This window comes from Rhinopithecus roxellana, chromosome 3 (assembly GCF_007565055.1).
Source record: "Rhinopithecus roxellana isolate Shanxi Qingling chromosome 3, ASM756505v1, whole genome shotgun sequence".
Classification (NCBI taxonomy): Eukaryota; Metazoa; Chordata; class Mammalia; order Primates; family Cercopithecidae; genus Rhinopithecus; species Rhinopithecus roxellana.
The window spans coordinates 40,562,883-40,577,552 of NC_044551.1; the positions used below are offsets into that span (position 1 = coordinate 40,562,883).

At 35.5% G+C, this 14,670-nt stretch overlaps 1 protein-coding gene and 1 long non-coding RNA gene across 2 annotated transcripts in view; one reads left to right on the plus strand and one right to left on the minus strand.

The window, feature by feature from the left end:
* The first annotated feature begins 10,239 nt into the window (after positions 1–10,239).
* Positions 10,240–11,345, plus strand: LOC115896523. The gene is made up of 3 exons (XR_004056432.1): positions 10,240–10,281; positions 10,366–10,459; positions 11,296–11,345. It is a non-coding gene; the product is annotated as an uncharacterized LOC115896523 (long non-coding RNA).
* Positions 11,346–12,747: 1,402 nt separating this feature from the next.
* IRGM (immunity related GTPase M) overlaps positions 12,748–14,670 on the minus strand; it is a 36,653-nt gene continuing 34,730 nt past the window's right edge. Inside the window, 1 exon segment of the mRNA XM_010373688.2 lies at positions 12,748–12,813. Coding sequence (XP_010371990.2) covers positions 12,748–12,813 — 66 coding nt within the window.

Below are 14,670 nucleotides of genomic sequence, written 5' to 3' on the forward strand. Positions count from 1 at the left end.
ACTTTAATGTTGAAAAAAAAAAAAAAAACTCCATAAAAACATTTAAAGTCACCATTTAATAAAAAATTTAATCTTAATCTTTATGTTTTAGTGTTCAAAAATGACCTCTCATACGTCCTGGCAGTGAGATAGTTTATTGGGAATACAGACCTATGATAATCATGTTGGATCTTTAAATTAGTTAAGAGGATTCTTATCTACAGAACACTGGGGATGTGATTGATGCTAAATATTCAGTGAATGCCCTGAGCTTTGACCCTCTAGGATTGGAAAGTATAGAAATTTAGTCCCTTGGGAGTTACGTTCTGGTTGATGATACTCTTTTTTTGCTAGTTTGCCAGAAAAATTAAAAGATCCTGGCCCTGGATTTTGTTGTTGAGAAGACCAACAGGAAGCTTGATTTAATGTCTAACACTGCTTTGAAATTACACATCTATGGAAAATCTCAGCGTGTTCATGGATATGGCTGCCTGAAAAGTGTCATACCATACACAATTACAGCTGCCAGAGACAGGGCAAATCAGTGCCTGTCAAACAAAAAACAAATAGAAAACAAAATGATAGTCTTAATCTAATGATATAAATACTCAGATTAAACAGATGATCTAAAGACACCAATTAGGGGAAGAGATTGTCATATTAGATAAAAACACAGAGACTATATGCCACCTACAAAAAACACACTAAATGTAAAGACACAAATGAGTTTAAAGTAAAAGAATAGAAAAAAGATATACCATGATAACACAAATCAAAAGAAATGTGGTGGGCCTATATTAATATCAGATAAAAATATATTTCAGTATAAATAATAACAGATTTTTAAAAGACCAGTTCATAGTGATAAAAGAATCAGTTTATCATGAGAACATAATCCTAAATACTTATGCACTTAATAGCAGAGCTTCGCCATACATGAAGCAATAACTAATAAAACTTCAAAGGAAAAATAGGTAAATCCATAATTACAGTTAGAAATTTCAATACATTCTCACTAATTGAGAGAATGAGAAGATAGACAATTAGTAAAGTTATAGTAGGTAGACTTGAACAGCAAAATCAACCAATTTGACCTAGTTGACATTTGTAGAACATCTCACCCCAAAATGGTACAATACACATTTTTAACACCATGTAAAACATTTACCAAGACAGAGCAATAAATTTAAAAGTTAAAGTGATTCATTCTCATGTGATTCTAATGTAATTCATTAGAAATAAATTACATTAGAGATAAATAACATAAAAGTATCTGGAAAATACCAAATATATGGAAACTAAATAACACACTTCTAAATAACCCATTGGTCAAAGAATGAATCAAAAAGGAAATGAAGTATTTTGAACTCAATGAAAATAAAAACACAACATATCAACATTTGTGAAATGCCTCTAAAGTAATACTTAAAGAGAAATTTAAAGTGCTAAAGGAATGCATTAGAAAGGAAAAGTCTCAAACCAATGAATCAGTTTCCACCTTAAGAAGATAGGAGCAGGAAAAAATGAAATGCATTATAAACAGCAGAATGATCTGTTCAAAGCATAAATTAAACAGAAAAAAGAAAATACATCAAAAGCTGGCTTTTTAAGAAGATATGTCAGACTCAGGAAAAAAAGAGAGGACACAATTATTCAAATCAGAAATGAGAGAAGTGACATTACTACAGACTTTACAGACATCCAAAAAATAATAAGGGAAGATTATGAACATCTTAATACCAATAAACTTGATAACAGATGAAGTGGATAAATCCTTTGAAAGATACAAGCTACCACAGCTCAATCAAGAATAAATAGATATTAACATAGTCCTGTATCAATTTTTAAAATTCAATGTGTAGTGTAAAACCTTATCAAATTCAGGATCATAGACCTTCACTGGTGAACTGTCTCAAATCAAACAACATTTAAAGAGGCAGCAATTCAAACTCTATACAAGCTTTTCCACAAAATTGAAGAGGAAGGGATAGTTCCCAATTCATTATATTAGGTCAGCATCACCATGATACAAAACCAGAAGATATTATAAGAAAATAAGCCGGGCGCGGTGGCTCAAGCCTGTAATCCCAGCACTTTGGGAGGCCGAGACGGGCGGATCATGAGGTCAGGAGATCGAGACCATCCTGGCTAATACGGTGAAACCCCGTCTCTACTAAAAAAATACAAAAAACTAGCCGGGCGACGAGGCGGGCGCCTGTAGTCCCAGCTACTCGGGAGGCTGAGACAGGAGAATGGCGTGAACCCGGGAGGCGGAGCTTGCAGTGAGCTGAGATCTGGCCACTGCACTCCAGCCTGGGCGGCAGAGCAAGACTCCGTCTCAAAAAAAAAAAAAAAAAAAAAAAAAAAAAAAAAAAGAAAAGAAAACTACAGACCAATATCCCTTATAAATATTAATGCAAAAGTCTAAACAAAATTTTAGCAAATTGAATGTCACATTATATAAAAGGGATAATATATCAAGACCTAAGTGGGTTTTCTCTCAGAAATGCAAGGTTAGATTAACATTTGAAAATCAGTCAATGTAAGTCACCACATTAGCAAACAAAAAGGGAAACCATATTATTATCTCAAAAGATGAAAGAAAGTATTTGACAAAAATCATCTAAAAAGGAACTAACTTCTTCAATAGATCAAAAGGAAGTTAATATCATATAGTGAAAGACTGAGTTTTTTTTTTTTTTAATAAAGAGCAAAGCAAGGATGTCTTCTCTGTCATTTCTATTGATCAATATACTGGAGGTTCAAGGCAGTACAATAGCCAAAAAAATGGCATTTGGTATGGAAAAAAAGAAGTAAAACTCTATTGACAGATGATATGCTCATTGATACGGTTTGACTGTGTCCCCACCCAAATCTCATCTTGAGTTGTAGCTCTCACAATTCCCACATGTTGTGGTAGGGACCTAGTGAGAGGTAATTGAATCATGAGAGCAGGTCATTCCTGTGCTATTCTTGTGATAGTAAATAAGTCTCATGAGCTCTGATGGTTTTATAAAGGGGGAGTTTCCCTGCACAAGTTCTCTTCTCTTGTCTGGCACCATGTGAAATGTGCTTTTCACCTTCTGCCATGATTGTGAGGCCTCCCCAGCCATGTGGAATTGTGAGTCCATTAAACCTTATCCTTTTGTAAATAGCACAGTCTTGGGTATGTCTTTGTCAGCAGCATGAAAACGAACTAATACAGTCATGTATGTAAAAAATTTTAAATCTTGAAAAAAATATACTAACAACTAATATTTGAGATTAGTAAGATCTTAGCATACAAAATCAATAGTCAAAACTCCACAATAAACAATCAGAAATTGAAATTTAAAAACAATACTACTTGCAGGCCACGGGCAGTGGCTCACATCTGTAATCCCAGCACTTTAGGAGGCCAAGACAGATGGATCACAAGGTCAGGAAATCGAGACCATCATGGCTAACATGGTGAAACCCCTGTCTCTACTAACAATACAAAAAAAAAAAAAATTAGCTGGGCGTAGTGGCAGGCACCTGTAGTCCCAGCTAGTCGGGAGGCTGAGGCAGGAGAATGGCATGAACACAGGAGGTGGAGCTTGCAGTAAGCCGAGATCACACCACTGCACTCCAGCCTGGGTGACTGAGCGAGACTCCATCTCAAAAGAAAAGAAAAGAAAAGAAAAAAGTACTACTTGCAATAACATTTAAATATTAAATATGAATAGACATAATAAAATATGTGACAATTATAGAACATTGCTGAAAGAAATTTAGAAGGACCAAAATAGAGAAATAGATCTAGTTTATTGGTTGGAAGGCTCAATGTTGTTAAAATATTAATTCTCCCCAAATTGGTTCATAGATTTAACACAATCTCTTTCAAAATATCAGCCAATATTTTTTGTGTAAAATTCAACAAACTGCCTTAGCTGTGTCCCAGAGATTCTGGTATGTTGTGTCTTTGTTTTCATTAGTTTCAAAGAACTCCTTGGTTTCTGCCATAATTTCATTATTTATCCCATAGTCATTCAGAACCATGTTAATTTTCGTGGTTTTGAGTGATTTTCTTAGTCTTGACTCCTATTTTTGTTACACTGTGGTCTGAGAGTGTGTTTGGTATAATTTTGATTCTTTTGCATTTTCCAAGGATTGTTTTATGTCAAATTATGTGGTCGATTTTAAGAGTGTGTGCCATGTGGCAATGAGAAGAATGTATATTCTGTTGTTTTTGGGTGGAGAGTTTTGTAGAGGTCTATCAGATCCATTTGGTCCAATGTTGAGTTTGAGTCCTAAATATCTTTGTTAATTTTATGCCTCAATATCTATCTAACAATGTCAGTGGAGTGTTAAAGTCTCCTGCTTTTATTATGTGGGAGTCTATGTCTCTTTGTAGGTCTCTAAGAACTTGCTTTCTTTGTGTTGGCTGCATTTATATTTAGGATAGTTAGGCCTTCTTGTTGAATTGAACCCTTCACCATTATGTAATGCCCTTCTTTGTCTTTTTAAATCTTTGCTGATTTAAAGTCTGCTTTTTTTTTTTTTTTTTTTTTAGTTTGTCTGAAATTAGAATTGCAATCCCTGCTTTTTTCTGTTTTTCATTTGCTTGGTGAATTCCCTCCATCCCTTTGTTTTGAGACTATGGATGTCATTATGTGTGATATGCTCTTGAAGACAGCATACCATTGGGTCTTTCTTTTTTATCCAGCTTGCCACTCTGTGCCTTTTAAGTGGGGGCACTTGGCCTATTTACATTCAGGTTATTATTGATGTGTGTCATTGTGCTCTTAGCTGGTTATTATGCGGCTTGTTTGTGTGGTTTGTTTATACTTTTACTGGTCTGTGTATTTAAGTGTGCTTTTGTATTCGCTGGTGGAAGTCTTTCCTCTCTATAGTTAGTGCTCCTTTCAAGATCTCTTGTGAGGCAGGTCCAAATCTTTCCTGGCTTGTGAGATTTCAGCTGAGAGGTCCACTGTTAGCCTGATGAAGATTTCTTTGTAGGTGACCTGTCATTTCTCTCTAGCTACTTTTAACATTTTTTTTTCATTTTGACCTTGAGAAACCTGACTATTATGGGTCTTGGTGATGATCATCTTCTGTAGAATCTTGCAGGAGTTCTCTGTAGTTCCTGAATTTAATTGTTAGCCTCTCTAGCAAGGTTGGGGAAGTTTTCATGGATGATAGCCTGAAATGCATTTTCCAAGTTGTTTGCTTCCTCCCTTTAGGAATGCCAATGATTCATAGATTTAGACTCTTTATGCAATTCCATACTTCTTGGAGGTTTTGTTCATTCCTTTTAATTCTTTCCTATTCATTGTTGTCTGACTGTCTCATTTCAGAGAACCAGTTTTCAAGTTCTGAGATTCTTTCCTCTGCTTGGTATATTCTGTTGTTAATACTTGTGATTGCATTGTGAAATTCTTGTATTGTGTTATTCAGCGCTGTCAGATCCATTAAGTTCTGTTTTATAGCAGCCATTTCATCCTTCCACTCCTGTATTGTTTTATTTTGATTCTTAGTTTTCTTGGATTGGGTTTTGTTGTTCTCCTGAATCTTTATGATCTTTGTTCCTGTCCATATTCTAAATTGCATTCCTGTCATTTCAGCCAGCTCAACCTAATTCAGAACTCTTGTGCAGTGTTAAGAGGGGAATTCATAGCACTAAATGCCCACATCAAAACATTAGAAAGATCTCAAATTAACAACCTAACATCGTAACTGAAAAAATTAGAGAAATAAGAACAAATCCACTCCAAAGCTATCAAAAGACAAGAAATAACCAAAATCAGAGCTGAACTGAAGGAAACCAAGACACAAAAAAATCATTCATACGATCAATAAATCCAGGAGTTGGTTTTCTTGAAAAAATTGATAAGAAAGATAGGTCACTAGCTAGACTAATAAAGAAAAAAAGAGGAAACGTTGAAATAAACACGATTAGCAATGATGAGGAGAATGTTACCTCTAACCCCATAGGAATAAGAATAACCATCAGAAACTACTGTGAACATCTCTATGCACACAAACTAAAAAATCCTAGAAGAGATGGGTAAATTCCTAGACATATACATGCTCCGAAGATTGAACCAGGAAAAAATTGATTTCCTGAACAGACCAATAATGAGCTCTGAAATTGAATCAGTAATAAGTAGCCTACCAATCAAAAAAAGCCTAGGACCTCATGGATTCACAGGTGAATTCTACCATATGTACAATGAAGAGCTGGTACCATTCCTACTCAAACTATTCCAAAAAACTGAGGATGAGGGGCTCCTCCCCAATTCATTCTGTAAAATCAGCATCATTCTGATACCAAAACTTGGCAGATACAAAACAAAAAAAGAAAATGTTAGGCCAATATTGATAAATATTGATGCAAAAATCCTAAACAAAATACTTGCAAACCAAATCCAGCAGCACATCAAAAAGCTAATACACCACAATCAAGTAGGCTTCATTCCTGGGATGTGAGTTTGCTTCAACATAAGCAAATAAATAAATGTGATTCATCACATAAATGGAACTAAAGACAAAAACCACATGATTATCTCAGTAGATGAAGAAAATGCTTTCAATGACATTCAACACCCTTTCATGTTAAAAACTCTCCATAAAATAGATATTGAGGAAACATACCTCAAAATACTAAGAACCATCTATGACAAACACACAGCCAGCATCATACTGCATGGGTAAAAGCTGGAGGCATTTTTCTTGAAAACTGGCACAAGACAAGGATGCCCTCTCTCACCGCTCTTCAACAGTATTGGAAACCCTAGCCAGAGCAATCAGGTAACAGAAATAAAGAGCATCCAAAGAGGAAGGGAAGAAGTAAAAGTATCTCTGTTTGCAGATAGCATGGTTCTATATCTGAGAAACCCCATAGTCTCAGCTCAAAAGCTTCTTTAGCTAATAAACAACTTTAGCAAAGTTTCAGGATGCAAAATCAATTTACAAAAATCACCAGCATTCCTATGCACCAAAAACAGCCAAGCCAAGAGCCAAATCAGGAAGGTAATACCTTTCACAGTGCCATAAAAATAATAAAATACCTAGGAATACAGCTAACCAGAGAGGTGAATGATCTCTACAATGAGAATTACAAAACATTGCTCAAAGAAATCAGAGAAGACACAAGCAAATGAAAAAACATCCTATGCTCATGGATAAAAATAATATCATTAAAGTGGGCATACTTCCCAAACCAAATAACAGATTCAGTGCTATTCCTACCTAACTACCAAGGATATTCCTCACAGAACTATTGTTAAAAAACAATTTTAAAATTCAAATGGAAGCCAAAAAGATCTCAAGTAGCCAAGGCAATCCTACACAAAAAGAACAAAGCTGGAGGCATTATGTTACCTGACTTCAAGCTATACTACAGTGCTACAGTAACCAAAATGGCATGGTACTAGTACAAAAACAGGCACATAGACCAATGGAACAGGATAGAGAGCCCAAAAATAAGGCTGCACACCTGGGACCCTCTGATCTTCAGCAAAGCTGATAAAAACAATGGGGAAAAGACTCCCTATTCAATAAATGGTGCTGGGTTAGTAATTGGCTATCCATATAAAGAAGATTGAAGCTGGACCCCTTTCTTACACCATATACAAAAATCAACTCAGGATGGATTAAAGACTTAAACATTAAACCCAAAACTATAAAAGTTCTGGAAGACAACCTAGGCAATACCATCCTGGATATAGGAACAGGCAAAGATTTAATGACAAAGACACCAAAAGCAATCGTGATGAACGTGAAAGTTGACAAATGGGATCTAATTAAACTAAAGAGTTTCTGCACAGCAAAAGAAACCATCAACAGAGTAAACAGATAACCTACAGGATGGGAGAAAGTATTTGCGAACTATGAGCCTGACAAAGGTCTAACAGCCAACATCTATAAGGAGCTTAAATTTACAAGAGAAAAATAAACAATGCCATTTAAAAAGTGGACAAAGGACATGAATGGACACTTCAAAATAAGACATACATGTGGCCAACAATCATATTTTAAAAAGCTAAATATCACTGATCATTAGAGAAGTGCAAATCAAAACCACAATGAGATAACATCTCATACCAGTTAAAATGGCTATTACTAAAAAGCCAAAAAATTACAAATGCTGGCAAGGTTGTGGAGAAAAAAGAACATTTATACACTGTTGGTGAAAGTGTAAATTAGTTTGACTGTTGTGGGGAGCAGTATGGTGATTCTTCAAAGAGCTAAAAGCAAAACTACCATTCAAACCAGCAATCCCATTACTGGGTATATACCCAGAGGAATATAAATCATTCTATTGTAAAGATATATGCATTCAAATGTTCATTGCAACTCTATTCACAATAACAAAGACATGGAATCAACCTAAATGCCCATCGATGACAGATTGGATAAAGAAATGTGGTATATATACACCACAGAAAATATATGAGTGGAATGGTGATACTATGTCACCATAAAAAAAGAATGAGATCATGTCTTTTGCAGGGGCATGGATGGAGCTGGAGGTCATTGTCCTTAGCAAACTAACTGCAGGAACAGAAATCCAAATACCACTTGTTCTCACTTATAAGTGGGAGCTAAATGATGATAACTCATAAACACTAAGAATAGAACAACAGACACTGGAGTCTACTTGAGGGTGGAGGTTGAGAGAAGGGAGAGAAACAGAAAAAATAACTATTGGTACTAGGCTTAATACCTGGGTGATGAAATAATCTGTACAACAAACCCCCATGATACGAGTTTACCTATGTAAGAAACCTTTACATGTACTACCAAACCTAAAATAAAAGTTAAAAAAATGAATTTGACAAACTGATTCTAAAATTCATATGGATATACAAAGGACTTAAAGTAGTGAAAACAATCTTAAATAGGAAGAATAAATTGGAGAACTTACTACCTAATTTCAATACATTCCATAAAGCTATCATTTCAAGATTGTGTGGAACTGGCCTAAAATTGATAAACAATGCATGTGACCTCATTTATTCTAGGTTCTGAAATAGGCAAAATTAGTCTGTGTTGCAAAAAAAATTGGAATGGTTTCTGCCTCAGTGGGTGGGTTATCTACAAAGGGACACGAAAGAAATTTATCATGTGCTAGAAATGTTGTATATTTTGATATGGTCACACATTTCATAAAACTCATCAAGCAATACACTTAAAATGTTTGCACTTCACTATGTGTTCATTATACCACAATGAAAGAAATGAGAATATAAAATTTACTTTGCAAATAGAGCAAAAATTAACAATGTACCATCAGAAGTGAAAATTACTTTATTGAAAGAATTGAATATGAAAAATGCAACCTACTTTATATTTTAAAATAATAGTTCAAATTATTCCCATGAGAACTTTGTCTCTTGGAAAAGGATCTTCATATTATTTAAAGTTATAAAGCAGTAGCATAATTTGGGAAACCTCATTTTCACTTTTCCTTTGTAGCATTTCCACTTATATATTTAAAGTTACAGTCTCCCTTCTATTGCTTTCTATCAGAGATTTCTTGTCCAGGGCTCTCGGATCATATATGATTATTTACAAAAAGACAATGATTATGTCTTATCTGCAGAATTTCAGACCATGGCACTCATCTATATAACATGTCATTGCAAAGGTACCCATATCAAGCAGCAGGTGAACTTTCCAACCTCTTCGAAATACTTCCCAAGGGCTGTTTTATTTTTTTAAATTTCTTTTTTTTAGCTAGCTACTATTAGTGTGCAGAAATGCTACTGATTTTTGTACAATTGTTGATTGTGTATCCTGCAATTTTATTGAATTTGTTTATTTTTCTAACAGTTTTTTTGTTGGAGTCTTTTAATATTTTCTACATATAATATCATGTGTCTGCAAACAGGCACATTTTAACTTATTTCTTTTCAATTTAGATGTTAATTTAGATTCAATTAACTTATTTCTTTTCAATTTGAGGTGAGTCTCTTTTACCAGCATATAGTTGGGTCACTTAAAGAAATCATTTATTCACTCTCTCTTTTTATTGAAGAGTTTAATCTCCTTACATTCAAGATAATTATTGATAAGTAAGAAGTTAGTATTATCATTTTGTTAATTATTTTCTGGTTGTTCTGTAGATTCTTTTTTCCTTTCTTCCTCTCTTGCTATCTTTTTTAGTGGTTAGGTGATTTTCTCTACAGCAAACATTGATTCTTTTTCTTTTTTCTTTTACTTTCTTTTCCTTTTTTTTTTTTTTTTTTTTCCTGAGACAGGGCCTCATTCTGTCACCCAAGCTGGAGCTCAATGTCATGATCATGGCTCACTGCAGCCTCGACTTCGCAGATTCAGGTGAGTCTCCTACCTCAGCCTCCTGAATAGCTGGGACTACAGGTGGGTACCACCACACCTGCGTAATTTTTGTATTTTTTGCAGAGACAGTCTTTCGTTATGTTTCTCAGGCAGTCAGTAACTCCTGGGCTGAAGTGATCCGGGCCACTTCGGCCTCCCAAAGTGCTGGGATTACAAGGTGAGCCACTGTGCCTGGCTGATTCCTTACTTTTTATCTTTCGTATAAGTAATATAGGTTTTCGCTTTGTGGTTTTCCTAAGGCTTATATAAAACATCTTACACTGATTACGCTATTTTAACTGGATAACAACTTATCTTTGATCACATTAAAAAACTCTAATCTTTTACTGCCCCCTCCCACATGTTGTTCTTGATATCATATTTACATCTTTTTGTATTGTGTAGTCCTTAAATTATTGCAGTGATGATATTGCTGTTATTATTTTTAATAATTTTATCTTTTAACTTTTATACTAAAGATATAGGTGATTTACACACCACCATGACAATATTAGGGCATTTTGACTTCTACTGTGTTCTCACTTTCACTAGTTTTTTTATACTTTCATATGTTTTCATGTTACTAATTAGTGTCCTTTTCCTTTAGCTTGAATAATTCCCTTTAGCATTTTTTTGTAACATGGGTCTGGTGATGATAAACTCCCTCAGCTTTTGTTTGTCTGGGAAAGCCATTATATCTTCTTTGTTTCTGAAGGACAGTTTGCCAGTTAAAGTATTCTTATTTGGCAAAGATTTTCACCTTCAGCACTTTAAATATATCATCCCACTCTTTCCTGGCCTGTAATTGGAACTCCTTTGTCTGTTACTTGCTTCTTTTCTCTTGCTCTCAAAATTCTCTTTAATTTTTGACAGTTTGATTATAATATATATTGGTGTCATCTTCTTTCAATTGAATCTAGGGAGACCTTTGGCCTGTCCATACTTGGATATTTAAAAACCAAAGCCATTTTTTTTTTTTTTTTTTTGATATGGAGTTTTGCTTTTGTCACCCAGGCCGGAGTGCAATGGCATGATCTTGGCTCGCTGCAGCCTCCACCTCCCAGGTTCAAGCAATTCTCCTGCCTCAGCCTCCAGAGTAGCTGGGATTACAGGTATGTGCCACCACGCCCGGCTAATTTTTGTATTTTTAGTAGAGACAGGGTTTTACCACATTGGCCAGGCTGGTCTCAAACTCCTGACCTCAGGTGATCTGCCCACATCAGCCTCCCAAAGTGCTGAGATTACAGGCATGAGCCACTACGCCCAGCCCAATCATTTTTCAATAACTGAAGAAGTTTGAAATCAAGGACAACACAAAGCAAAGGCACAGTTGTTTGTTTCAATGATGATTAACTTCCATGAGGTACTCTCTATGAAAATATGAAACATTTTCTCACATGAAAAGTGAAAGTTATATAACATGTTGAACGATACAGTTGAATATGAGAGCAAGAAGGTGTACTCTGGACAACTAAAAAGCAGGTTCCCATTGGGAGGGCTTTCCTGGCCTGGATGAGTGATCTGACCTAGATACGTGACCTGGGGGGGCAGGAAGCTGCAGGTTGGACTTACAGATGGACCTCTGCAGTAGGGCAAACTATCACATGCAACACTCAGTGGGAGTGTGTGGTTCCTGAGAAGGTTAGGTCTGTATAAAGGATGTATATCTTTAAGATGTTTCTAGAAAACTGGAGAGAAAGATTTACTAAAATAAACCCAGGTTCTTAATTTTGGTTTAAGCACAGATTTCTATAGTTTTTCAGGTGCCTTATGAGTTTTTGCAGATATACCCACAGACACTTAGATGAACTAAACAAGGAACGACAAACAGGACACTTGCTACACATGCTGGGGACCTTCACTTTAGGAATATGTAGAAAACAATTTGGCATTTTCAAGTGGATAAAAAGCTGTTCATATCTCCCACCACAATTGACTGACTGTTCTAAGCTTAAATAAACAATTATACAAATAATGACAATGGAGTCATACAAAACTATTTAATTAATGTATATTCAATTATAAATCCAAAGAGGGGAATTTTAATGGTTCAGATAACTCCAGTTTGCCCATCCACTAGCAACCACATACCTTACATAGGGAAGAAAGTAGGAGACTAGAACCTGCTGATCCCTCAACAAGTCTTAGGTCTCGCCTGCTGCTCTCATTATGAGCAGCTCTTTGTTCTGAGGGTGATTCCTGAGTTTAAGACACACCTTAGTCTTACAGTATACTGCTTCAACACAAGCTATCTTTTTATCTGGTACTCAGCTGAAGAAGCCCCCCTAAGAAGTAAGTGTACTCTTGAATATTACCTTGGGCTCTTTCTCTGCAATCTCATGCCTTGGCCTGCCTCATCACAATGAGCCGTGACCCACACTGTACAGTTTATAAAAAGTAATCTTAGCTGTTGCTTCTATCCTCAGTGTTCATTGTGTATTTTCACTGTAGAAAGTTCCTAAATGCTTACATATTTCTGGGCCTTGTGGAATTCTCTGGAGTACTCTTGAGGTATATCTCACGGCAGGCCAGCTGTAAGAGAGTGGGTAGGGAATGTGAGCCTTGTGGAAGTTATGCCCCCATTGCCTAGCCAGCACAGTGCCTGGTCAGACTAAGTACTTGGCAAGCATTACTTTTTAAATGGATGAATGAATACATTGCTTTCATTCAAAGAGGTTAATGATGACATATTCTTAACACATGAATAATTCTTTAGTGCTTAAATTACCAATAAATGCAAAGAGAATCTGAAAACAAAGATTTTTCTAATTTTTCTGTGCACATTTATGTAACACAGACCTCATCTACGTTTCTTACTTCTGATGGAAGCAAGTAAGCCAGTTTAACAAAAATAAACACTGACATGCAATTAAATTTTTGGATAATCTGCACATCCTTGGAAGCTTCATTTATCTTTCCCTTTTTACTCATTGCCTTTTCTTATCCATCTAACACTGACATCCATCTCAGCTACCATCAGCATTTTGGATTTTTCTCACTGATACGAACATTTTTATGCAGTTGCTTTTAGAATTTCAGGAGTCAAGAGTGACCTAAGTAATTACTAGGCGTTTTGACACCTAGTTTGTATTTTTTGCATAGTTTAAAGATTCCAAGTCATTGAATTTTGTTTGCTAGTATTTTTTTGTTTGCTTCATTAGATCAATTATGCCTCTTGTAAAAAGTAAATTTTGTTTTCCTCAGAGCCCTGGAAATCAACAGGTGTACCCACATCACAGCCACTTATTTCTTTCTTGCTGAAAGAATCCTAAGAGACAATAATAATTATTCTCATAATAAATTTTCAATAATAATAATATAACAACAATAATTATACATTTATCTTTTTCAATAATAATAACACAATAATAATAATGTAGACCTTTTAACAGTAATAAATATACACATTTGGATGCACAAATAGAGATTTATTAGGAATTGGGAATACCCTTCAGTTTTATTACAGTTCTACAAATTACCTATATCTAAGCGGATAAAGATAAATTCTAAATAAATTTCATAGTGATGAGCTCAAAAAGCAAACTCTTTTTATGCTTTGATTTTAAGTGGAAAGTAATATGGCCAGAAAAAAGGTGGAAAGATGAGGAGAGAGGAGGAGGAGCTGGAAGAGAGGAAGAAAGGAAGGAAGAGGTAGAGGAAGGAAGAGAGAAGAAGGGGAGTCATTTATTCCTGAAGATAATAATGATGGTGAAAATTTATAGCAATGGCAGCAAACACGTGGAGCCCTGTCCTAAGTACTTCACATCTGTTGATTTGCATGTCTTTCACCACAATCCCATGAGGTAGAGAGGATTATTACTCCCATTTTACAGATTGGGAAGCTGAGTCAGAAAGTTGGGATCACTATTTGTACTCTCTAGCCTCACAAAGTTAGGAAGCATTAACAAAAAAAAAGTTTACCATTTCAAAACTTTAAGCTTACTAAAATTAGCAAAGATTTTTTTTTCTTACCTGAGCTGGGCCTTACTATTTCTAGGGCTTGCAGAGCTCATCTGTATTTCTTTGTCTTGCTTTTCTCTCAGGATCCTTTCAGCAAGCAAGAGGTACATAGCTGTGGTTTGGGTACACTTGTTGGTTTCTAGAGCTCTGAGGAAAATGAGGTTTGCTTTGTACAAGAAGCAAAATTGATTTAAACAAGCAAACAAAAAGGCATAAGCAAATGAAATTCAATGACCTGAAATCTTGACGTTATGCAAAAATGCTGAACTAGGAAACTAAAACACCTAGTGGTTATTTAGGTCACCCGTGAAATTCTAAAAATTAAAAATGAGGCACTTATTCAGAGGACTTCATAAGGTTGCAGAGTGAAGTCACTGCCCTAGAGGGTTAGCAAGCGTGGTACCCAACCTATCCTCAGGTGTCACTGTC